This window comes from Schistocerca americana, chromosome 3 (genome assembly GCF_021461395.2).
Source record: "Schistocerca americana isolate TAMUIC-IGC-003095 chromosome 3, iqSchAmer2.1, whole genome shotgun sequence".
Taxonomy (NCBI): Eukaryota; Metazoa; Arthropoda; class Insecta; order Orthoptera; family Acrididae; genus Schistocerca; species Schistocerca americana.
The window spans coordinates 202,214,787-202,242,516 of record NC_060121.1 but is presented as its reverse complement, the minus strand read 5'-3'; the positions used below and the strand labels follow the sequence as shown (position 1 = coordinate 202,242,516).

Below are 27,730 nucleotides of genomic sequence, written 5' to 3'. Positions count from 1 at the left end.
TACCTATCTGAGCCAGCGAGGATTGTCCACGGACCAGTAATGCATGTTCCGTAGATTCACTGCCCCGTGGTTTGTGAAACCCGATTCAGCGGTATACAGGCAGAACTGCAACGCATTCTCTGTTAATGCCCATTGACAGAATTGCACTAGATGATTAAAGTCATCATCGCGACCGCTACGGTCGCAGGTTCGAATCCTGCCTCGGGCATGGATGTGTGTGATGTCCAAAGGTTAGTTAAGTTTAAGTAGTTCTAAGGGACTGATGACCTCAGAAGTTAAGTCCCATAGTGCTCAGAGCCATTTGAACCATTTGATTAAAGTCATCACCATGTAATTGCTGATGTAGCGACACATGAAACGGGTGAAAGCGGTGACGATGGAGTATGCGCATGACACTACTTTGACTCAGTCCACCGGCTCTCGCAATGTCCCGTGTACTCATGTGTGGGTTCATGGCAACAGCAGCTAACACACCAACTGCACCCGTTTCTCCTGTGACGGGACTGTTACGGACCCGTTTGCGTGCTGCGACCATACCTATTGCATACAGTTGGCGGTAGATGTTTTTCAATGTGCGGCACGTTGGATGCTCTCTGTCCGGGTACCGTTCTGCATACACCCTGCAGGCTTCAGCTACATTTCGTCGACACTCGCCATAGATGAGTATCATCTCCGCCTTTTCAGAGTTCGAATACACCATGGTCACAGCTCCTACAACACTACACATCACAGACGTCTGGTAACACGGTGTACTACAGTTGGTCTGCGTGCGGAGACGAATGCAGAATAACTATAGCAACAAGCGCTACATGCGGACACTGCGACAGCTAGACCAAACCACAACAGCGCACTACAGCCACGCTCGTAAACACGGTCGTCATCGTAAACAAGTCCCTGCAGATGCTGCTCGCCGACCGTGGCCCGTGTTTGTTACAACACGCAACTGACCGTCGGAGGTTTCAAGCGTCAACTTCAGGTTACAATATGTCCGGATGTAATTAACATTTTACAATGCAACAAACGGCACTGATTACGTATTTGTTTATATGTTCAGATGTGCTAACAAAACTAACATGGTTCCATTTAAAAAAAAACGTAGGTTTGTGTTAAAAAACATACTTCTGTGCATTTTTGTATGGTTTGTATTAAACAATTACACTAGCCCCTTTCCTCACGTTCGGTCTGTGGAATCGGTTCGTCAGTATTTGATGTGGTTCACGAAATATATCCAGCGGTGACGTTAGGTGATTCACCCTGTATATATATATTTCTTATTCTTACCATTTCGTCAATATCACTTTCGATCGTTGTCGTCCAGAAGTAGTCGTGCTATAATTATTCGGTTATAACTGAATAGGCACTTATCCGAATCTGCAATATTCTTCGGAAGAGATGTCTTCCCCAAACAACAGGGAATACTAGGTGCACGTGTTATTTAGAACTCTTAATTAACTCAAAGTGTAGTATCGTATATATAAAGAAGTAGTTAGCACAGTTTGCAATAAATAAACTGTATCTGACATACATTTCGATACCAAATCACTTAAGAACGGCCGCCAGCTCATTATGTGAAGAAAAGTTACTGTATGATTATTAATTGTTTATAAACTGTAATTACGAACTAATTATTAAATTGTAATTAGGTGAGAACCAAACCAAGGCCACTGACTCGAGCTCAGATGCTAAAACATAGTAATACCATGAATTAAAGTCAGTCAGAAAACGAGCAGAATAATTTGTACTGGAATCATACACGTAAAAGTTAATCGTTTGCATAACAGTTCATCTGATGGATAGCTTTGCGTTACTCGCTGTAATACCAACCGTCACAGATTTCAGAAATGCAAATGTTCGTAAGTATTTGTTTTCTATTATAGTAAGTTATTTCTGGGAAGTTCCAAATGATTCACTGACCCACGCAATAAGCAAGCGCGAGCAGAGTTTGCAGTGAACACAAAAATCATAAACTGCATTATTCATAAGTAATATTTCTCCAATAATCATTTAAATTACGGTTTTGCTCCTTTATTGTAAGGCGCTAGTCGCTAACTAATTGTTCTACGGAGCAACGGAGATCATTGCTGTTAAATGACGGTTTGCATACTACTAAGTTTGGTAAAATACACTTCTTTGACTTAGGTACCGTATCTACATAGGCTTATCACTTTCAATATTTTACTATTCTACCAGTGGTGGTATTCTCGGAGTCAGTGATGATGATATGATACGGCCCTGTTAGATAAATGACTGAGCTAAAATTCATTTACACTATAACACGTGCTACACTAAACGCCCTGTTATTGAGTTAAGAAAAACTACTATGTGGCCTAACCCTGTATAATCTAAATGTGGAACAGGTGAGATCTTACTCTGATGAGTTGCCGCTGGTGCGATGTAAGGCATTATTCGTCTACAAACGATGGCAACAGGCTCTTATTTATCGTAGCACCATATAGCAAGTTTGGGCCCACAGTACTCGTCTTGAAAATTAATTCCGCTTGATGACAATGTACTGAGCCCATTTGCAACATCATAATATTCCTGGCCATATATTAAAAATCCTGCAGTTTATTCCTCACATTCCCGCACATCGCGTCTGCGCTTGACCACTTGACGACCGCGACTCTCTCTACCGACTACGTCTGCCCCAAAACAATACTTCTTACCTCAAATGTATTCTTTGACGCATACAATAGCAAACTTCCCTGACTGGGCCACCGTTTTCCATCCATTATAATATTATATTCCTTTTATTTAGTATGTTTGCATTAATTCCTTAACATTAAATTATATGACAATATTAGTAAAATAGTAAAAGATACATATGACAGAAATTATATCCCCTTACATTATGGTTATAGAATTAATTATGTGGAAATTTTATTAGGTACTGTGTTTTGTTTCACATTCCCCCATTTCATTGGTCTAGACTGTCAAATATAAGCTAAAGGAAGCGTCCGAACAAGCAAAAAAAAGGTGATAACATTGGTTACTTTTCAACGTAATCAAATCAGAAAATTTAGAGAACTATGTTGCTCTGTTTTTTACACAGTCGTCATGAAATACTCACATGAAAATTGTTTACTGTTAATATAGTTCCTATCAGAAAATATCTTCTCACATGCACAGGTATGTACACAAGAACATTATTACACATGCTACATTTTTGTCTAGCATTCTGTTACAAATCATATAAAGTGTGTAATTGCACCTGGTTAAATCACTGTCTGTTTCCTATATTAGTGATCTTCATTAGTTAATGTACCATGAAAGTTAATTACCAATAATCAAGTAAATCATTTAAATTGTTCACATCATGTTGATACCATCTGTGTCCACATAACAATTTATAATCACTTTTTATATTTGTGACACTATATGGTTTACATCTATACTATATACTCTTTTTATAATTACTTTCTCATAATTTATTTCTCCTGAAAATAGAAAAGGATTAGTGGAGCACAGCCTGGTATCATTTGCAGCTCAGCTTTCACTTTTGGCATGCATGTGGTCTATGTGCATAGGCACACCTTTACATATGTAATTTATTTCATTTCTCTATTCCTCTCGTAATGTAACAAACACCATTTTGTGCTCTAACAAACGTCCACCTATTTCTGTTGTACCTGCAACTTAAATGACAAGTCTACGTTCGTCTGAAGTCACTAATTAGATGTACAATATATCCTCTAAAACTAATTGCTGTTCATTTAATGAAAGTAAAAGTAAAAATAAAAACGAAAATAAAACTAATTAAAAAACGATTATTTGCATATGTTATAAATATTAATTATTCCTGCTCTGGTGTTTCAAGTCCAAAAAGTTATGCACATCTTATCTTTTACTGCGTGAGGGTATATAGGGCAGAAAACATTAGGGTGTGGAATGCTTCCAATTTCATACAGTTCATAACGAATAAATTTGAATTTAGAGAATTCATTGTGCATTTCATTAGCTTTTTCGTGAATTTTCATGAGGACACTTCCATATCTTGAATTTTACCTATTTTGAATTAGAATCACGTCTGTTAATTCGTGCCTCAGCACGTTTCAGTAAAGTGTCAACCTAGATCGTAATTCTGGTACTATGCTCTTCCCTTAACACTCCATCCAGGCTCGAATGAATTCTGAGATTGAAGTATTTAAACCGAACAGTATAACTCTATATTCATAGCATTTTCCTGCAAAAATGAATGATGTCCATTTTCTTGATTCCTTTAAAAAGAGGTATCTGACAGCAGCCAGCAGTGAGACTGAGACTATGCCGCACATTGTGAAACTTTTGCAACGCTTCATCTAAACATTGAGGACGACCCGTTCCACGATTCACAACCTTATTAACATCACGTACATCTGTCCAGTTTCCAACACCATTAGCTTTCTTCTCTACGAAAACGAGTGGATTATTGTATTCATTCTTAGATCGTGCTACAACGCCCCATCCCTCTATGTGGTTTGACTCTTTCTCCACAGCTTCTTTCCCAGCTAATGATACCTGGTAACTGATCGAACGAACGCCTCATTGGGTAAGGTTCCCATACCTGACAGCGTTTCTCTGCAAATATCTCCGTGTCATTAATCAGAAAATTACACAACTCTTCCATCTGCTCCGTAGAAATACGCTAAACGTTTAACACTACAGTTGCAAATCCATCATAGGAGGGAGATATCATGTTCGCATTTCTTACATGATAACATTGACAACATGATAACAATAACATTAGTTCAGAGGGAACATAATTAGATTTAACGATGTATGTTAATCGTCAGCCGTCCTTTCAAGTTCATCGAAAGTTATTTCTAATTTACTTTCTCCCAAGACATTCATATCGTAGTGAATAATCACCTTCTGTTTCATCATCGAGGCCACGCAATCAATAATTTCAGTACTGAAATGAGACACCACCAAAAACGTTTGCTCAAAGAAGATGCTCTTAATAGACAATTATAACAAGGCTTGAGTCTTGACTCATTTACTATAGACACCAGTGGCACCTATTACTTCTAGTCCATAATAGGCATATCATCAATATCTGTTACAGCTTCAATGTGCTCATATAATGGCTGAGACAGAACACTAACCTGGTTACCACTATCCATTAACACCTATGTCTCTATTCAACATACTCCACTAGGTATCATAATTTGATCGCATCACTTCGACCGACTGGCTTTACCTTCCCTTAAAAAATCTTACTTCACTTCCAAATCACTCCACAAAACATCTCAGTTTAAACCTTTATGTGTGTTTTTTCTGCCTTCTCCTGTTCCCACCCGTGTTTTGATACAAAACATGTTTAGCTTTCGATGTATTTAAATGATTGGCAGGCTCACTCTCCTCATCACTGTCCTCTGAGCGAACTACTTCTTACTTCACTTCGCATACATTGCAGTCATCTGCTTCGCTCACAAATTTCATTTGACTTTCAGAAGCTGTATAGTCTTGCCGTATGCTACAGTTTCTGGCTGTCCATTCACATCGGTCGATTTCGGCTTTATTGTAAATGGCATCAACAAAACTTATATACATGTGCACTTCACGTGCCCCATCCTTCTCATTATACTAATATTCAGAAATCTCAGCAATATTACTCATTATACACTCATTAACTTTATCTACGTGGGTGAGTCAAATGAAAATCTTTAATTTGTAAAAACAAATCGAAATTTCGCCCCGTCATCTTGTAAGTTGGTAAGCGTGCTACAAATAGCGTGCAGAATGGCCTGAAGGTGGCAGCATAGAGCAGATGCACATAAACCGTCGCAGTATGAGTATAATGATGGCCACCCCACTTTCGAGGGAAGAAAAGCGTTCTGTTATTTGGTTTTTGCGTAGTGAAGGTGTGAAACCTATTGAAATTCATCGACGAATGAAGGTTCAGTACGGTGATGCATGTTTGTCACAGCAGCAAGTCTACGAATGGAGTAGGAAGTTCGCAAATGGTGTGAATTCAGTGGAAGATTCTCCTCGTCGAGGTCAGGCACAACGAGTTGTGACTCTACAGAGCATTGCAGCGGTTGAAGACATCGTGAAGGAAAACCACCAACTGACACTGAACGACATTGCAGCATGTTTACACATTAGTCATGAGTCAGGACATCACATTGTGCATAATGTGCTCCAGTTTCACAAAGTGTCTGCAAGATGAGTGCCACGGAAGCTGACTTCTGAAATGAGAGAACGACGTGTTGATGCTTGTGAAGAACTTCTTCGGCGCTCTGAACTAGAAGGTGATGGCTTCCTTGCAAGAATCGTTATTGGGGACGAAACCTGGGTTCACTTCCACCAACCGGAAACGAAGAGACCGAGCAAGGATTGGCGCCATTCCTCATCACCAAATCCAAAGAAGTTTCGAACAGAACCATCAGCAGGGAAGGTTATGCTGACTCTTATAGGACGAAAAAGGTGTCATTTTATAACATTACATACCTAGAAGGACCACTGTCACCATTGCATCATACACAGATCTCTTAAAAAATCTTCTGCGGCCTGCACTCAAATCAAAGCGACGGTGACTGCTGTCAGCAGGTGTCCATTTGCTACATGACAATGCAAGGCCACGCACTGCCTGTACAACAGTTGCAACAATCACAGACCTGCCTTCTGTGTGTCTTCCTCATAATTTGGACCACTCAAAGACGCAATGAGAGGAACAAAGATCCGTTCTGATGAAGAGGTATGCCACGCGGTGCATGAGTGGTTGCGCGGACTACTAAAAGAATTTTTTTCTAAGGGAATGTATACACTTCGTAAGAGCTGGAGGACTTGCATTGAGCGTGGGGGAGATTATGTTGAAAAGTAATACAGCTTTGTACCACTTCTGCACAATAAATATTTAAGGTTTTGACTCACCCTCGTATATTAAGCATCATCTCTCTCAGGCTGCTCACTCCATTCGTCTCACACATTTCGTGATTATCATTACTCTTCGTATTCTGAACTCTCTTCCCACCAAAACTGATTTTCTCATTTACTTTCCATTCTTCTAACCCATCATACATTTTACCAAGTGGCATCAGCCATTTCCTGTCATGTCCTACTGTTTCGCGTTTATTAATAGAGACAATTGGCTTCTTCGCACCCGAACACCGGGCTATTATTGGCGGCGCCATATTACCCGCACGCACCGGACCCGGTGATGTTTCCATAATTCTCACAATTTCATTCGCTACCACATCTGGTTTATCATGTATACGAACGTCAACGTGGTAACGAAATTTTTTACTGTCTCTAGGCTTTTCAGCTGACTGTTCTTTTTTTTTCCTCCAGACGTCAAACTCTCTACCTCCTTGCTTTTGTACTTCCCGAATTTATGATTCAAGCTAACTTATAGCTTTCAGGTTTTATGTTGTACATCAGTGTTGATCATAGTTACTGTCTCCTTAACTTAGTTACCGTTTTGTTCAGAATCTTCACGATTTGTCCATTCAAACTCTTAACAGATCGATCCAGTTCATTACGGATTGATTCCTGTATATCATTGACTGCGTTAATATCCTAGTCTACTTTCCCCTGAAGGAGATTAGTGATGAACGTCCCGTCGACAACGAGGTCATTAGAGACGGAGCACAAGCTCGGGTTAGGGAATGATGGGGAAGGAAATCGGCCGTGCCCTTTTCAAAGGAACCATACCGGCATTTGCGTGAAGTGATCTAGGGAAATCACGGAAAACCTAAATCAGGATGGCCGGACGCGGGATTGAACCGTCATCCTCCCGAATCTTTCCACTGAATACCCCCGTGAATAGAAATGACATTCTGAGTTACCTTAGTACTCACCGCATCGTACAAGTCCTCCTTCTGCTCTCTTCTTTCACACCTAAGTAATTTCTGTAATGGCTCCAGTTTACTCTCAAATTTACCATCTAGCTCATTTATCTTCTCAGTTGTTTTGCCGTCCATTTGTTGGGTTAAAGATTTTATCTCCTCACCGACTCTGGTATCTAAAGACCTTATTATGCAACTGACTATGTACTGACTGACCCAAACAGCTTATTTTATTGCTCAGTGATTGGTTTGAAGCAGGTATTTAATTTCTTAACGAACACGTATCACTGATGAAAGATTTGGCTGTAGAACATATTGCGTCAATTATAATTTGAGCGAAAGCTTTCAAACCGTCTGGTTCCGAACCATATGACTGACGTAATGTTGATTCCGTTTAAGTTTCTAATTTTTCCGTATGATTTACCCTCTCTAAATGTCTCGTTGTAATTCTCATGATAAGAATCGACAATCTCTTATATTATGGTTACATTATTTACATCAACCATATCCACTGCACTACTTATTCTACTATCCTAAGTCAGCTCGCCGTCAAACAATTGTGAGCTCCCCCCAAGAATTTTTAGTTACTGCATTATGGGATTCAGCATCTTTGCTCCCTGTGTTGTTCGAACAGAAGCTTCACTAACTAGTTTTAAATTCAAAATCAGATTTTAATTTTGCTAGGCTCAGGACAATGTACGAGTGATTATTGTCCTAGTCACTAAGATCGTCACGAATAATGGACCTAAACTTCTGCCCCAATTATTCCCTGTTGTTTGGGAAAGGTATCTGTTCCGAAGAATAATGGAAATCTAGAGAAATGCAGATACAGTCACAACAGGATCGTAACTACATCACTACTTTTGAACGACAACGATCGAAGGCAGAAATAAGAAATAATTAGTGCAATCTGGAATAAATAAACTGAATCTGTTATAATTTTAGATACCAAATTATTTAATAACGTCCGCAAGCTTGTTGTGTAAGCAAAAAATTACTGTATGATGATTAAGTGTTTACACACTTTAATTATGAAGTAATCACTGAATTATAATTAGGTGAGAACTGAATCAAAAGCACTGACTTGAACTCGGATGTAAAACCACGCTTAATACCAGAAATTAAAGCTAATCAGAAAACAAGCAAAACAATTTGTACTGAACTCATCCACATAAAAGTTAATTGTTTGAAAACACTTTTGTTAATGAATAGCTTTGCATTACTCACTGTAATGCCGTTACAGATTTTAGAAATGCAGATGTTCATAAATACTTGATTTTATTATGGTAAGTTATTTCTGGAAACTTCGTAATGTTTTATCCAGCGAAGAATAAGTAATATTACACTACACTGTTGCGTAATATCATTGAATACGAAAACATTAAACGTAATATTCTGAAATAATGTTTTGTTAATATTCATTTAATTTATGCTTTTACTCTTTTATTGTCAGGCATTATGCTTTAACTAGTTGTTCTAGCAAGCACCAAACTTAAGTTCTGTTAAATAACAATTTTGGATTATATTCAGTTTTGGTAATTGCACTTCTTTGTCTAGGTATCGAAATTAATAAAAGCACATCACTTTCCCTGTTTTATTGTTCTTGTAGTGGTAACAGGTTCGGAGTCGGTAATGGTGACAGTGCAGGACCCCGTTAGTCAAATGATTGAGATAACAGCCATTTACAGTTGCTGTTATTGTATATATATATATATATATATATATATATATATACACACACATTGTTATTCAGATATGAAGAACTACTATGATGACTAGCCTTGTACAATGTAAAGATGAAACTGGTCTGATCTTACTTTGATTAGTTGTTTTTGGTGCGATGGAAGGCATTATACGTCGACAATATGTTGCATCAGGCTCTCCTTTACCGTCGCTCCACATAACTCTTTTTGAATATTAATTTCGCATGTTGACGACGTCTTGTGCCCATTTACAACAACATAATATGTCTTGCCATATACACAAAATCTTACATTTTATTCGTTACACGTCCTCGCATCGCTTCCGCACTTGACCACTTGTCGCTAGCGACTGTTTCTGAGGACTGCTTCTGCCCGACTCATCGCTTACGAACCCAGAGACAGTACTCCTTATTTGGAACGTGTTCTATGGCTCGATACAATAGCAAATATCGCAGACTAGGCCACCGTTTTTACTTCGTCATAATTAGAGTATTCTTTCTTCTCTAGTTTGTTTGAATTAAATCTTTTACGTTTAATTATACGACAACATTAATAAAATAATGAAAGGTACGTATGACAGAAATTACTTCGCAGTTACGTTATGGTTACAAAAACTATAAAAAATTGTATTAGGCACTGTGTTGTGGTGTTTCTAGTTAATCTACACGTTCTAATGACTGACTTTGCGAGTACCAGATATGTGACATAAATTACCTAAATTTTGATTACATTCACTTACAGGAACACGTTTTTTACACAGCCACGGAACCTTTGACCCTAGTACCCGACAAACTTTTAACTTTATACTTGCAGCTGTTCAGAGGAAACGGTGCCTTAAGAGATGGACAGGCAGATAGACGGACAACAAATGGCTAAAATACACGTTAATGGGCATGATTACAGATTAACAGTTTTAGAATCTTTTTTCTCTTTTCTTGTAGTGTGAAATCATGCTTCTTGTCGAATTCCGTAATTCTAGGCCAACGGGAAATATTGTACTGTTCTGTTGAGTGAGTTAACAAATATCGAAATACATGACTTAAATTGCCATATCTTTTGAGTGCCTTAATTTAGGACCTTCATGGTTTGATTCCACCAAGAGACTACAGACCTTAATATGAAACATAAATATTAACTTGATAACTTCGTGAGTTCCTCAGCAAAAATAGGGTCTTAACAGAGAGGCAGAGTGATCCTTTAAGTGATCCGTCTCTACCGACTGACGTACGACACCATAAAACAGACACGTCACGTTTAGGTTTCTTCGCTGTGTAATATATGAAAAAAGACATCAAATAAACCTTCCACATGGTAGAAAAAGGGTGCTGAGGACAGGCACTTCGTCTAGAAGCATATGCCTGACAATGAAGTAATCATGCAACAGTCATCACAGGATATACACACACCAAAAAAAGGTTTGCATCACCTCGGTTCCAGGAGTTCCGGAACCTGCACAGAGTAATGGATTAGAGATCAATATAAACATCATTTACGCCCTTTTTATTGCTCACGATAACCACACTTGCATGTTGTACCACCATACAGCAAGACCTTCAGTGGTGATGGTCCAGACTGCTGTACACATCCATTCCTCTAACACCCAGTAGCACGTCCTCTTGCATAGATGCATACCTGTATTCGTCGTGGCATACTATCCACAGGTTCATCAAGGCACGAATGGTCCAGATTGTCCCACTTATCAACGGTGATTCGGCCTAGATCCCTCAGAGTGGTTGGTGGGTCACGTCGTCCATAAAAAGCCCTTTTCAATCTATTAGAGGCATGTTCGATAGGGTTTATGTCTGGAGAGCATGCTGGCCACTCTAGTCGAGCGATGTCGTTTTCCTGAAGGAAGTCATTCACAAGATGTTCACGATGGGGGCGCGAATTGTCGTCCGTGAAGACGAATGCCTCGCTAGTATGCTGCCGATATGGTTGCACTATATGTCGGGGAATCGCATTCACGTATCGTACAAACGTTACGGCGCCTTCCATGACCACCAGCGGCGTACGTCGGCCCCACATAATTCCACCCCAAAACAGCAGGGAACCTCCACCTTGCTGCAATCGCTGGACAGTGTGTCTAAGGCGTTCAGTCTGATCACGTTGCCTCCAAACACGTCTGCAACGATTGTCTGGCTTAAGGCAGATGCGACACTCATCGGTGAAGAGAACGTGATGCCAATCCTGAGCGGTCCATTCAGCACGTTGGTGGGCCCATCGATATGCTTTTGGTATCACGCTACATGAGTCGTGGTTGCTACGATGGAACTCGCTATGGACGTCGAGAGTGAAGTTGAGCATCATGCAGGCTACTGCGCACAGATGGAGTCGTAACACTGCATCCTGCACGAAAAGCATTATTCAACATGGTGGCCTTGCTGTCAGTGTTCCTTCTAGCCATAATTCGCAGGTAGCGGTCATCCACTGCAGTAGTAGCCCTTGAGCGGCCTGAGTGAATCATGTCATCGACAGTTCCTGTTGTCTCTGTATCTCCTCGATGGCCAAACAACATCGCTTTGATTCACTCCGATACGAATGGGCACTTCCCTTGTTGAGAGCCCTTTCTGGCACAAAGTAATAATGCGGACGCCATCGAACCGCGGTAATGACCGTTTAGGCATGGTTGAACTTCAGAGCCGTGTACCTCCTTCCTGGTAGAATGACTGGACCTGATCGGATGTCCGCCCCCCCCCCCCCCCCCCCATCTAATAGGCGCTGCTCATGCATGGTTGTTTATATCTTTATTGTTGGAACTGGGGTGATGCAAATCTGTTTTTGATGTTCGTACTATATTAGCAGGCCACCGTATCACTTTTACTTCTATATATCCAAAACTGTTTGTATAAGTGGCCCAACTATACTTATTCTGTTAAGCAGTGATATGTTGTGTCTGCGCTTGCTGCATCAAAATGAAGGTTAAATGATTTAAAATTGCTTTACCGAGGTTACTAAACTGTCATTAAGGAAGCAACTGATTTGGTACTTTGAATTCTCATGTAGCAAAGTAATTATCTCGACAACGATGTGGCAAGTAAATCTGAATTGCATTGCTCTTACCATTTTCTGCAACCCCACTAAATCATATCAGTTAATGCGTATGGTGCCTCGTGACGGCATATACTAAAAAAAAAAAAACTTCAGGATGGTGAACCGACCGCACCACGATCCAGGTCACTTAAGTAATCTCTATGAGTATCGTCTTTTGTTTTCTATGGACGACTACGCGGATTCCAGTTCCTCATAAGACGCAAATTTCTTCATTTCTAAATCAGTTTTAGTAGAAGAAGACCTTGAATGTTTCAGCGCTCGGTACCTTTCATTCAGTAGATTACACTAAACTGAGCATCTGCTTACATATATTTGTAGTGAGAGAATTGTCATAGATATGGTATGGATTGCCTCACCGAAGAATGATCATTAGTTTGGTTGCTATTTTAACTGATTTCGCCAGCTTGCCTTTTCATTTTTACCAGTGCAATATAATGCAGGGAGACAATCGGTTAAACCCATTTCTATGAGGAAGAATGGATACATTATCACGTGGCATGGTGCACTACGTAAAAGTACTTGACTCAAACTGAGATGACTTTAGATTAAACTACCTGAGCGCCGATTTAGATGCTGGCTCTCGTGTTTTCTCCAAACCATTTCAGACGCCGTGGCAATACTTTGTTTAGAAACGACCGCTTACCAGTTCGTATGTCCCATTTGCGGTTCAGTCTTGGACCAGTCTAGGTTTTTTGCCATCGCGAATGAACATGTAGTCGCTCCCTTCCCTCCTACTAGTCAGGCATAACGTCAGATTCATATGAAGACCGCCGTAATGATATTTGTGCAGGACTTTGCACTGCGACATTTCACCTCCCCGACTACACTACGTTATGAAATTTAGTAACATTTGTTACGTCGGTGCCATTTGTTACGTTATATATATATATATATATATATATATATATATATATATATATATATATATATATATATATATATTATTCAATTTATCAGGTGAATTTTTCTTTTGTTAGAGCATGATTCTTTCTCTAAGGGATTTGTCTTTTCTTATCACCTTTACTTACGAGCATAAGTAAATATGAAACGGGTTCTTGAAGTGCCGCTGTTATTCATGTACCAACTTTAGATTTTGAACGTGATGACTAAAATATAGTTGCCGTTAACTGAAATAAATGTAATTTTGTTGATTTCTATTTACTGATTGCATAGCAAGGCTCGAGAGAATTTCGATTGTTGCCGTGGAGCGGCCAAGATAAAACTCACTGAACTCATGGAATCTGTACAATTTAAAAAAAAATGAGCCTCAACGTAAATTAATTAACTGTTGCTATTTAAAAATGTTCTTACGACGAAATCTCTCGCATTTACAGTTACTGTTAACACTGAAAAATAAATTAATACTTCAGCGCGTAAAGGCCGACCAGAGGCTGCATCGCAAGATGAGCTTCCCGCAGCGCAAATTACTGAAAAAATGCTTATTAAAAATAATTAGCAACTGCGAGCATTTGAGGTGGCAACTATTACAAAGAAATTCATTTTTTGATAACAATGATTAGTTTATTTTACCAGAATACAGAATAACTTACATAAATATGTGTAGCCTCTCAATGGCTGCCTTCCGTAACGCGAAACAAAACAGTGTGTGTATGAAAGAACGTCCTTCCTCCTCGGGCTTACTGTCGCGTCTCTTTTCGATCCTTTTTTATTTTCATAGACATATTTTAAATAAAGATGTTACTCTTAAATTATTGCTGCATATCAGTTGTTTCAAGAACACCAACTGTGTCATTTATACTAATTATATTCATAAAATACGTTAACTACGGTTTACAACCGATAAAAATGTCAATATTTATGTGACGTGCCGTCACACATTCTCCCTCTTTGCCGAACTAATGCTTTTAATGTAATTGTGCACTGGTCAGAAGAGTATCATTCTGAAAGTCAAAGTTTCGTCCTCATCTGGGAAGGATATCTTGAAGGTGGGCATAATAGTCCGGAATGCTGTTACATTTGTGTATTCGCGTCTTCATCCTACTCGTAATAATGTGCACAGCTCTACAGTTCTGACTGATAAAAGCAAGCAGTTCTTATTCATTAACCATTAGATGGTGGATGGATTCAATCATATCAGTGGCATACGTATCAAAACTGCCATACGTTTAAAATACTCTCTATTGTGGTTACTACTTCAAGATCTACCCTCTCAATACCGATTATTACGCAAGTTATTTCTACATTGTAGCAATCTTAAGCTACGATTTTGTGTATGCTACACTAACAACATGTTTCGTCACTCTTCTGTTCCAGCTCACCCAAGAATTCGACTTTTTATCACTCAGGGAGGACTTCAAAGCTTCAATGAAGCATCATATTACGGCGTACCTCTCATCGGAATGCCTTTTTTTGGTGACCAGGGGTACAACGTGGCCAAAATGGTCAGTGCAGGAATTGGAGTGAAACTGGATTTTAAGCTTATTACCAAAGAGTCTACCTTAGAAGCAGTGAGGACAGTTTTGGAAAATCCGAGGTAAGTCACAAAGAACATTCCATGACGGAACTTTCTCTTTTTTGATATAAATTATTGGCTCCTTTTGCTGGGTGTACGAATGTCACGAACACTTTGTAACCATGGAAACGTATAGAACACCAGTAAATGGACTATACCAATGAAATCAGAAGAATGTTTAAAGCAAACAACACAATGGAGTGTGAGGGTTGAGAACAGCATGTGCACCTGCATTAATAAGGGCACCAGGTGGATATGAGTACTGTCCTCAGTGTTCCCATATTTATTCAAGATGGCGTCAAAAGATGTGGCAGCGTCACACTGATGAGATCACCAGACGATGTTTTGGCATTTCCCCTCCAAACGCCCCCCCCTCCCCCTCATGTCCTCAGTCTCCTTCTTCTTCACCCTCCACTCCCTTCCCCCTTAATATCTGTGAATTGGTGAGAAATGATCAGTCTGAGCTGCCAGTGTTGAAGGACATCGGGTGTTCCTTTTTCTTTATTTAGAGAACAACTAGTGCATCCTGTGGGAAAATTTTCCTGTGCCACCAGAAACTGGTAGGAGAAACTTAAAGGACATTCCGAAACTGCACTGCAACACCCGATACTGCGAACAATGTAGCCCCATCCAAAACGTCCCAGGCGATTTGCAAGAGTGGCAACTTGTTTTGATGTGAAACATCTGCTTTGTGACATGTGGAACAAGGACATTCTTAGAAAGACTGGCTGCTTAGCAATATGTTTCCTGTCTTCCCATATCTGTTCTGCATGATGGCAGTTATGAACTATATGAAAAATACCTGACATAGTATAATAATATCATACAAATGGTCATTAGATTCATATGGTTTTATTAGGCAACCAGTTTCGCCGTTCCAGTCGTGAAATCTTCAGGCCTGTCGTATGAGTGTCACCAAGAACCACGTGTGCATGTATAAGACAAGGCATGAACACTTATATCTGGTTCTGTAGATATCTGAAACTCAAGAGCATGTGTGCTCTTCAAACATGTGACAACAACTGTCAAATGAAAAATCCTGACTTGTCTGACCCTGCAGACCTGGTTTCTCCCGATGTAGAAGCAATCCAATTGGTTCCTTGCCAAATTCAGGCCTGGCATTTTCCCCTGTATAAGCATTCCTACAGGTTCCCGCCAAATTAGTGGGCACAGATAGAGCATTTGTAGATCCTACCCCTTCCACCCTCATTGTCATTTTGCTCAAATCTGTGGTTACAGCCGTGTGTATGTGTGAGTGTCTTAACCATCAGTCTGTGCTTACATTTTCTTGTGTGCTTGTCATCGATATCTGTGAAAGCTTCATAATGAAACATTCATCGACATCAAAGAACAGCAGTGATAGAGACAGCAAACGTCTGAGGCTGTCAGAGGACGAACTGCTATGTAAGTGCATACTTTATTTCATGGTATGAGTTTAGATTTCGTAGTTAAACCGAATTTTGAAGAACGTGCCTATGAAATCGATTTGTTAATATAATATTTTTTTGTAATCTTCACGTGCTAGCCATCCCTACATCCTGGGTGTTGTTTTGGCCTGAAACAGCATCTCCTTCTTGTCCAAACCAATGACCTCGCAAAGTGAGCTCACCATGAAGTACCTCCTTGCTCTTCGCCGCAGCCAGCTTTGTCGACTGGAAGGATTCAGTCATCATCGTCTAGCAGTAGTAGTTCTACTGATCCTATGACTAGCAGCAGTTTCCTCTTCTATCTTACTAGTGATAGACTCGAGATCAGTGACTCAATGGTGCAGTTAAACTATGGGGTGACTGAGGATGCGTTTGAGGAGCATCCCATTTTCTCACGTACAGAATCCAGCAGAAGGCCACAGATATTCAACTAGTGTTCTTAAAGCGTAGTTCTCTGTTCTGGAATCAGAGCTCCTTAAAACTGCGGTACTCTTTCATAAAGTGTAGCGCTGTACTATGTTGTAATCTCATGCATCCCGCCCAAACAGAACTCTGACGTTGAAAAGACTGGTATTGCGTACATTTGGGGGGGAAATGGAGCGGTATCCGGAGTACCTCAATCACTAAGTGGTCTCATGAGTTCACCTAGAGTGCTACATAGGCCAAGTTTTCAAAAATAGAAGTTAGAAGCTCAGGTAAAGCACTAGGCCAAATACTACATCTCGACATCCAGACACATGTCTTTGGTTCGATAAATGTTTGGTCGAGCTATATCCCAATTTCTGAGGAGATAGTCTGTAAGCCGGCATGTAGTAACGTTCAAAATAAGAGAAGATGAGTTTTGTTTTACACGGTCAATTCTCGATTGCGAGAGGAGTTACAAGAAAGATCCGCAGCGTATTACTTGATAAGGCAGAGATATTGACGTTCTTGAATTTCATTACTTTGATGGTATCGAGTTCCCCGTTGAGGTCCTGGATATTCCTAAATTTTAGGCTCAGAATACTCAGATAACCGCTCATATTTATGCTTTGAATGAGTGCAAATCAGATAACAGTAATGCTACAATCGAAATTTGGAGACGTCTTCATTAGTCTGAATTTGCCGGTCAATGAACTATGCGTGAAAACATAGTGCTATTCTGCAAGGGGAATAGTAACAATAATATTCACTAGGTGTGGGTCAAAGGTATGTCTTTACTCCTTTCATCCCAATTGAGTAAACATGAGCATAAACATCATATTTGCTTAAGATATCTCTATGATTTTTCTGAAAGCCAGATATTAGCAAACCATCTTGTGAACTGTTCAACCAAGAAACCGGTAGGCGTTGTCATGCCGACAGAGGGAAACAGGTTCTGAAAGTTTAAGAATGCTGACCGTTAGATTCGGTGTCCTTTGTAGTGTTTACTGACATTGCGTGCCTCCTTGCTCCTGTGATGGCGACGCTACAGCCTCACGTAATTCTCAGAAAAATATGTACCATGTGTACATGTATACCAGATTGTGTGTACGTATGATTCTAGCCTTAATCACCACAAAGCATTCGTTGCAGATAATCCTGTGGTTTGGCTGTTCCCTGAGCTCGAAAAATTTTCGTGGGAGGTTGATAAGCTTCACAGCAGCAATGTTCTCAAGTACCAGTAGCAGGAGAATGATGATGTGTACAATAGTGCGGTTGACTGTAGTATTTGAAAGTTCCGTGGTCCAGCTCACAATGCATGTTACCTGAAGTATAGCATACCGCGACACATGTTGGTTTTCTTTCACAATATCTGTGGATATGTATCTCACTTTCTTGTTGAGCTCTTGGCTCAATTTGGTATGGGGAAAGATCAGGCTGATGCCCTGCCTGAGAGTGTAGAAAAATATATTTAATTCTCTACACGAATGACGCCAAGAATTACCCTCCACTTCCTAGACTCGCTTCGTTTTACGCAAGCACCACAAGCTTGCTGAAACACTGCATCAGGACGCAAAGTTTCAGGCCGTACGAGGAAGTGGGTTTTCCCATACAGGTGACAGGACCGCCTGGAAAAACTCGAGGAAACCAGACTATCTGACATAGCTGCATCAACCTGTAATCTTACAGGCAAAGCATATTGCGTGCAGAGTATATGCATGCTGTGAATGTATGTCTGGAGTTCAACATCTTAATTTAGAGTAATATTTCGATCTTTAACTTGACAGAGAAGAGCGGTTGCTTGCTGATGTTTTGAGAACTGTTGGAGTGTATGCATCTCATATACCCTGAATCCTGCCTTTTGTTACACAGCACCTGGATTGTCTTGGGTCGCTATGCTCCAGGAAACGAAAGTCAACATCGAACTATTGCTGCCAATTGCTGCGAATGGCGAGGTTCGATGACTGTCTGAAGAATACGTCGGAGTAGGTGAGAAAGTCCGTAGTTTGGGGCTAATTCTGGTGTAGGGTATGTTATGGAGTCAGAAGGCACATACACTATTAGTTTGCATGATGTACACAGCGATTTGGCGCTATGTCCAGAGCAAGTAGTTGCATGAGGAGGCTGTATCCCCAAATTGATGACAATGTTATGTTCTTCACTATTGTGGTCTCTAACAGTGTCTCATCTTGGGGATAGAGCTGACTAGAATCACCCACACTATACATTCAAGCGATCACCAGGTTCTTCAATTTAATGATGATGTTATTTTCAACAAGACAATGGACAATTTGAGAATACGAAATTTATGTTAGAACAATATGGGACGGGTGTTATGTCATAAGGAAGTGTATCGTCAGGAAAAATTTCAAATCATGAAAAAGAACATTGTTGCCATAGAGGTAACGAAGGTCGCTGTACGGTTCATGAAGTCTATCTATGTGGCGATGTGCATGTCAGATCTGTCCTAAGCCCACATGTGCCGATTTTATTATGAGTTTGTGGAAACCTATTTCACTGATTCACAGTTACTTGTTACTTTAAATGGATACAGATAGCTTCGTATATTTAGTGAATGTCTGAAGTAATGATTGGCCAGGCCAATTCCATTGACAAGTATTCATATGTGGTCAATAATCTTTATAGTATTGTTCAACAGAAAAAGACGTTTATTGGACTTACGAAAGGCGGGACAAAGGGGTTGCCGTCTGTGGAATTTGTCGGATTCAGATAGAAGACGTGGCCATATCGCACATTGGGAACTGTTTATCATACGTAAAACATTTCTCAGTCAGCACTCGGATATGATAGTGAGAAGAACGTAGCGTAAGATCAAGAAAAGCGTAGCGGTACATGATGGTATTTTATAATGGCAGGATCGTCATTAGGAATGTGTTTAATAAATTAGCGATATTGCTGCTCGCATTGGTCACGACCCTACTAGTGTCACGTGAATGTGAAACCATTGTTAATTAGGCCGTATTAAACGATATTCACTAGTTATTATTTGCGACTAACGACAGTGTAAACATCTACGCTGATAAATTGCGCAATCGCGTTTTAACGTTGACGGAGTGCAGAGGGACAGAAGTCGTGAATTAGTAAAATGTGATTTTGAACCGCAACGGACAGCAGCTAAAAATAGCAGTCACCGAAATGTGCCATTCACAGATATCACAGACATCAACATGTCATAGTTTAGCTCATTCACACTACGCAGGATATCAGCAACCCAACGCGAGTAGCACTTGAGAGAAAAGACGTGCGCTCGAGCGTCCAGAAACACACGCTCACGTTACGCAGTCTGAACTGGGAAATTGACTCTTTTGCTGGAAGGTAAGTATAAACATGGACAATGTGATGACGTCTGTCACACCTTGGTCAGAACAGATAGTATCGGCTTCCCTTACGCGTCAGCACAAGAAGGCGCGCACACAACAGTGCGTGCAACGATAACATTGAACACATATGAATAAAGGTTTTGCACCTTGAAGCATGATGGCCGAACGGGGTGTGGATAAAAATATGGAAACACCAACAATCAAAACACATTAGCATGCGTGATAAGGTGTAGGAAAACTGTTGACTTTGGAAACACTTCCCAGGCGTCTTGGAATGGTTAAATACAGATCCTATACGGTTTACAAGGAATCGTATACCACACTTCCTGTAAAATAGTGGTACGTACAGGTAACGGTTATGGATGTGTACAGCGATTCCTCAATCTTCTCTTCCAAGAAGACCACAAAGTCTCAATAATATTGAGATCTAGTGAGTGTATTGCCAAGGGATGATCCTACAATACCGTCCTCGTGCTTACAAAACCGGTCTTGGGCTATGAGAGTTGTGTTTACGAAATCCTGTCGTTTTGGAACACACAGCCGAAATCTTCACTCAGTCCTGGGCTGTAATGTGACCTTGCAGAGTAACCATAGAGTCCACGGATGCCTGCACACAAGACTCACCCGACTAAATGACATTCGTCTACTGCTCCACAGTCTCGGTTTAATAACTTCGGCACCAAGTCTTCCTTTTACGGGCATTTGTATTCCTGATAGTGGTTTTACAATTCCTGCTCGCCCTCCAATTTCCTGCTTATTGAGCTCCATTCGTGTTATTTTGGTGCTGATACAGCTCACGGGGGACACCTTCAGCTCTGCACTGACCTTTATAGCTACCTTATTTTCCTCCCTCCTCTGTAACGACCGTCTGCGATGCTCACTCAACACGAACTTTCGTCCACGTTGTGGCTTTCTGGATGAAGTTTTCGCCGTTCCCCTGCGTGCTGTATAAATTTTACAGGCTCTGGCACTTGAGAAGCCTAACACGTAGGCTTGGAAGCACCAACCATAAGAGCACCAACAATTGGTCCATGTTACACACACAATTATCAGAATACTTCTCTGACCACGACTGACCCTTGTAACGAATTGAGGAGACTGCACAGGTGCGATAAACCCGCAGGCTAAGCTAGCGTCTGATTTTATGTTCGAGCGTTTTCCTATTTTTTGTCCAGTCCCTGCAACTGCCTGTCGAGCTTCCGGGCAGAATGGATGTTGTCAGAGTACATTAGTTGTTGTCAAACACGTGCAGGTTTTGCCGTAATGATGTGAGGTGTCAGGGGTATCCAACATGGTCAACTCAGATTTCCATAGGTATCAATGTGGACAGCAGCCTTTACACTTCGATACACACTCTTCCACGTCCCCGATACATCATATTTCAAAAACATAATGCTGCACCACTTGTTACCCTAAGATTCTCATCTTGAGAACCTTTCCGACAGCTGTCCTGTCCAGTTCTCTCTGATTCCGTAATATTCTATCCCTCCTGGAAGTGCAATATTAATGGCCTGCAGTGTATTCACCTTGTAAATGACCGATTTGCAAAATAGTCACCATAATTTCTCCAGTCACCCAGGACTTATTTATTTCATTGTAAGTTCAGTTACCAACCATTAATGTTTATCTGTTAGATTATGACAGTTACGAACGACAAATGTTTATCAATTAGGTTATGAATTTCTATTAGCAACGACTATCATCAGATCCAAAAATAACCATACAGAGGTAGCTTCACATAAAATGCTTCCGAATTACAAAAAAATTCATAATCAAAGAACATTATAAAGATACATCGCAACATTTTTATTCCTGACTAAATGCAACGTGCTACATGATTTGTGTCGTTTTGTACTTTGAAGTACAGTCTCATTAAATAGTTCGGCGTACAATTAATAAGTTTAATTGAATTAATAAATCAAATCATCAACCTCCTGTGTGTTACCACAAGTTACTTGTCAATAATCTCATTTGTTCAGGAAATGCGTAACATGTGAGGCGCCTAGCTGCTTCCGCTGCCCTCAGTTAAACGCCTAGAGTTCTGCTACGTTTGAAAATCTTCTAAAGATGTCTCCTACGCTGACAGCAGCACGTAGGTTCTAGATCCGTTCTCTTACGGCTGTACTAAGTGGTTAACGACGAACTCTTGTTGCGTAAATAACAGATTCATTCAGTTTATGGGGATGTCACTTGTACTTATTGCAGAAGGACCTGATAACTGCAAGTCCCAAACATTATTCACTACAGTTAAACCGATCACAAGTTACTGATATATTTACAAATTTTATCTTGTGACATAAGTAACTGATTACATGTTACGTATTCTTAGAGTGTTCTAGACTCATTATTCCTGCGCAAAATTAAGATTTGACCAACCGCCCCAGACATCTGTCAACTATGTCTGCTGCCACCGATCTGATTAATACTTTACTGAATTTGAAAAAAACTGATGTAGAACTGTCAGCGTCAGGCACACATTTGTAAGGCAGTACCGCTACTTTGCTTGGGAGCCTGGTCTAGGCGGAGTTCCGAAGACACGCGAACAGCTTATCTGCCTACTCGTTTAGTTTCTATTTTTGGCTTCACATGTCATTCTGACTTTCGAATTAAGCTGGTGGAAGATTGCTATTTAGAGGTACCTGTGCCAGAACGTTAAGCAAGTTTAATGCACAGTTATTAAAATGTTGATGAAAGAAAGTTACTATTTTGAGACGCAGCTTCCCCATGTATCAGTCATCCACAATCCTGGTGATCTTCCCCACGAAAAAGGTACCATCTGATACTGGTGCCTCACAACACAACACGTCATGTGCACAATGCAGCTAGTCCTACTGCTCTGAGGAAGGAATCTCGAAGCTAGAAATGATGGCTACTAAGGCCAGAGTTATAGCAAGAGCCGCACAAGCTTCGTCAAAAAATTATAGATTCCGAGTACTACGGACATCAATACACCATACATGTTAACACTACAAAGATGCGAAGTATGCTGCCGTTCAGTGACGAGTGACGTTTCTACATCCTGGCATTATGTGAAATGACATGCATCGGCGACATCTAGAGTACTCAGTGAAATTTTAATCTCTGCTTGTTTCATACATTTTTCTAGTTGTTTTTGTTGTGGTTCTCATTTATTGAACACAGCGGAGTGCAACTTGGACTGTTGTACTCTATTCCTGATATTTGCCTCTTCTTAATTGTTGTTCGATGTTCTTTTGAGTGTTGGCTTTTGCTTGAGTATGCTTTAGGTGTTAGTGTTCTCGGACAAGCTAGATTATTGTGTGTATCCCCATGCACTGTTGCGTTATTATCTTTGGTACGTTGTTTCATGCCTACCTTTGTTATAATGTGGTAAAATTCTAACATCATGGCTATTTTATTGTGTGCTTCATTGTGTTTTTGCGTTTTGGTGAAATTTGCACTGAATACCTTGCTTGAGTAATCTCGTACATGTGATAGAATTTCTTGAACTAATTAATAAATGCATTTAGATATTGCTAAGTATTTACAACCACGAAACTCGCAGACACTTTCTGCTTACATTGTTTCCTGCATCTCGTCAGAAAGGACACCAAGAAAGTTATAACAAGTAAATACTCAATTTCATGTTTGGAGGCGTAGGGAGGGCACAGAATGTAGTACTTTGACATAAATGTTTGCTGAACGGAAGTAATGCTGTCCTCATATCCAATAGAAATGCTTTTGGAGCCATATATTCTGGTGTAGGATCTTAAGAAATTTTGTTAATGTGTTTTGAGAGGAATTCAAATTATGGAAACGGATACGACAGGTTTCATAAGGGATGGAACAGGTGTTAGCGACATGGAGGAGTGAATACGGCACACTAGGAATGACACTGCAAGGAAATAAACTATGGTATCTCTTACTACTGATGACCAGGTGATAATTGTTGAAAATGGTGAGATGGATTAAGTATTCATTCCAGGGGTTTAAAAATAAACCCAAACAAAATTGAGTGTGCAGAAGTACTTGGTTACGACCAGTCTCACTGACTGCAGGTAATTTTAAAATGCTGGTAATTTTATTAGTTAATGAAGTTTTAAATACTCTGGTCTACCAAGATATCTGCAACTGGGAAAAAGTGGAAGATATTAAAAATAAGACTGGACAAGACCAACACGTTATTCGATAACTGAACACAATCCTTTCCAATGATGAGATAAGAAACCAAACATAAAATTCAAGCCGATAGTAGGAAGGTTGTTGAAACAGAGCGAAAGATTTGCTGGCGATGGAAACTGATAGCTGTAAAAGAAGTGCTGTAGTCTCATGATTACAGAACATAAGAAATAAGGAAATCATGAAAATTGTGGAAATGGAAGAAAATATATCGGAGCTACTGAGAAGAAGTAATTACTATATTTTGGCAATTTAGAATGAAATGGTGATAATAAATGGTCAGGAAACATACGGATGTGAACTACAGAGTACATTTTAGTTATAACAGCTAAGTACTCATCGTAGTACAGGTATGTATTAATTCAAATTCTATTCGTTAGTTACCTCTTTTCTCTGTTCACCTTTTTCACTCCACTCTCTATATCTCCTCCTGTCACTCCTTCTGCCCTCTGTCCATCTGCTATTCAGCCTCTGTATGTTCATCTGCTTCTAACCACTCGCTCTGTCCATCTTCTCCTCCTTACTCTCTTTGACCATCTGCTCCAACCCCCCTCTGTCTACCTACTCATTCTCCTCCGGTTAATCTGCTCCCTCTGTCTCCTTCTTTCCTTATCTCCTCCTACCGCTTCTGTCTCATCCTCATTCTCTTTACCTCCTCCACCACGTCCCTCTCTCCGTCTCTTTCTCCCTGTATCCATCTATTCCAAGCATAACTCTCTGTCCATCTCTTCCTTGCTTACTCTGTCCATCTCATTCTCCTCATCTCACTTCGTATTCAATTTCCATCCTCTGTCCACATCCTCATCCCCTTCTTTCTGTGTACCTCCACATCTTCGCTTCATCATTTCCCCCTCCCCCTCCCTCTCCATATCCTCCTTGTTCACATCTTTGTCTATGTCCTCCTTCACTCTCTCTGTCCATCTCTTCCTTCCGTCATCACTCTCCACGTCGTCTACCCCCCCGTAGAGGTGGTATGCTGGTTTTTAGCCCAACAATATTTCTTTCCAGATAGTAAATAATACGTGTACCAAGTTTGGATGAAATCGGTCCTGAGATTTAGGAGGGGTTCTCTGCCAGTGGCTTTGTATATTATACAGTTCACACGTATTTGTACACATATTTCACCTGTCTCTGCAGCGAATTTCGCCCTGTCGTTTTGTTTTCACACAACGGAATATTTATGACGTCATATCTACAGAACGTTTTGTCCTATAATGACAGAACTTTGTAGTTATACTTGGGCATATGGGGATACTGACTGTGAAATTTGTTGCAAAGAAGTAATAACGTTAAACGTACCAGTTGCACATGATGGAACAATTTTTCACGTTTCGCATTATTTATAACGCCATATGACCCATTGTTGGTACATTCAGTGTCATATGTATATACTGTACGAGAAATGTGTTGCGAATGAAATTAGTTTTAAGGAATCAACTAATTAAAATTTCATGCTTGATGCTGCAGTTTTATTGGAGGAATAGCGAAAATGTAAGTGACATCCCACCTCTTTCATAGGTAGCAACTGTTTCCACATAGTAAGTGTTGCATACACCATGCTTTGCTATTATAGGTCCAGTGGTGTGGAAGGGCATGTGTAACATTCATCCATCCATCCTTACATACATCTTTCTAACACGTGTGGATGGGTGTGCATATGTCTCGTGAACTTGTCTGTGCACAATTTCCACCTCCTGTTGCAGCTACCGCGAGAACATGAAGCGCTTTTCCGCCATCTACCGGGAGCACCAGCCGACGTCACTGGAGAACGCGCTGTGGTGGGTGGAGTACGTGATCCGCCACAGAGGCGCCCCGCACCTGCGGCCCGCGGCCCTGGACCTCCACTGGTGGCAGCTGCTGCTGCTAGACGTCATAGGCTTCGTCGTCGTGGCTGCGGCGGCGGCCACGTTTGTCCTCTACAAGCTGACGCGCCGACTGCTGGCACTCATCTGCAGGCCCAGCAAACTGAAGAAACAGTGACGGAGGTGCCGGCGGACTGGCGGACTCATCACGCAGCGCTTCGAACGTATTTTGTCGCAGTCTGGTACCCCCTCCGAGTTTTACTCGTACTGTGAAACAAACGGCGCTCCAGAGGAGTGCGCTGTGAAGTAACAGATCTTTGTGACTTTCTCGATTCACGCGAAATGTGAGACTCAAATGTTGGTGTATCATAAGCATGAACTAGCGCAGCATACGTAAGGGAGTTTGGAACCATCTCTGAGAGACTGTCTCCTGTAATGAATGTGCGCAGCATACCTGAATCCATGTTTCATCCAACTGGAAACTACTACGAGGAAAATACTCGATGTGTCCAGTTCCTGTTACCATTCTTCTAGTCTACATCATTTTCATTATACCTTAGTTTCAATGCTTAATGTTATGCGAGAAAGGAGTACTGCTCTGACCAGAGCTTCAGTTGTGTGTGTCTCGAGTCAACGTATTAGCATCATCGTTACAGCAGTAATATAACACATTTGTGGTAGGAACTTCATCTCTCACCTGCGCACGTCTTAAATGTGTTTGGTTTATTTATCGCTGTATAATTTCACTTCTACTGCGTATAGCGTCCCAAGTGAAATAATAAGAAAAGACATAAAAAACAGTATTTTTAAAGAAGAGACATTTGAAATTTGAATAATAAGTGGACACTAGCAGCTCAGGCGAACATACATTTTTCTCCGCATTATAAAAATTTCTCTGTGTAAGTTCCGAGGGCAAAGAAACATGACAAAATGATCTAGAGAGACGATGTGATACGCTCTTTTGTTAATTTTTTAGTCGTCTTCACTTCTTCTCTTGTCTTGGTTGCGTGTAGACGGACATCTTGCGAGTGCTGGCAGATGTAAGCATATTTGTACTAATTAAGCAGATAATATATTGATTTAATATTATTGTTCACTTTTAATTTGTAAGAGGTGATCCCGATTTCATGTCCGCTTTCCTTGAATTAACCTGCATTCCAGTAATTTACAGTGCAACAATCGCAGCGGCTGATGCAGCCAGCGACGCCTTTACGTGGCGATATTAATTTATAAATATTAGTGGAAGCTATAAACTAGACCACTATTAACATAATATACATTTTTCTCCACAGCTGCCCGACGTTGCTGAAAATACGTAGCTTTAAGATTCTTATTTTCAGTACAACAGCCGATAGCCAGAGCCTGCCAGGACTCCGACTACAATGTGATGGTTAACGGAGGTAAGAAAAAAACACTCTCGCGCATGTGTGGGGCGCAATTGTAAATAAGAACTAAAGATTTTTGCTTTAAAGTGAACTGACTAGCCGGGGAAATTAATATGAGAAAATTTATCCCAGTGCTCAACTTCTATGATCATGTTTTAAGATTCAGAGAGTCTAACGTTCATTAACGTAACAAAATATTTTCACAAAGGTTCAATATTGTTAAAAAAAGAGAATTTCACA

At 40.4% G+C, this 27,730-nt stretch overlaps 1 protein-coding gene across 1 annotated transcript in view; it reads left to right on the top strand.

The window, feature by feature from the left end:
- The window catches only part of LOC124605823 (UDP-glucosyltransferase 2-like), a 96,550-nt gene extending 69,447 nt beyond the window's left edge, over positions 1 to 27,103 (top strand). Inside the window, exons 6-7 of the mRNA XM_047137741.1 lie at positions 14,798 to 15,017; positions 26,007 to 27,103. Of these exons, the coding sequence (XP_046993697.1) occupies positions 14,798 to 15,017; positions 26,007 to 26,283 (497 nt within the window). The 3' untranslated portion in view covers positions 26,284 to 27,103. The remainder of the gene's footprint in view (positions 1 to 14,797; positions 15,018 to 26,006) is intronic.
- The last annotated feature ends 627 nt before the right edge of the window (positions 27,104 to 27,730 follow it).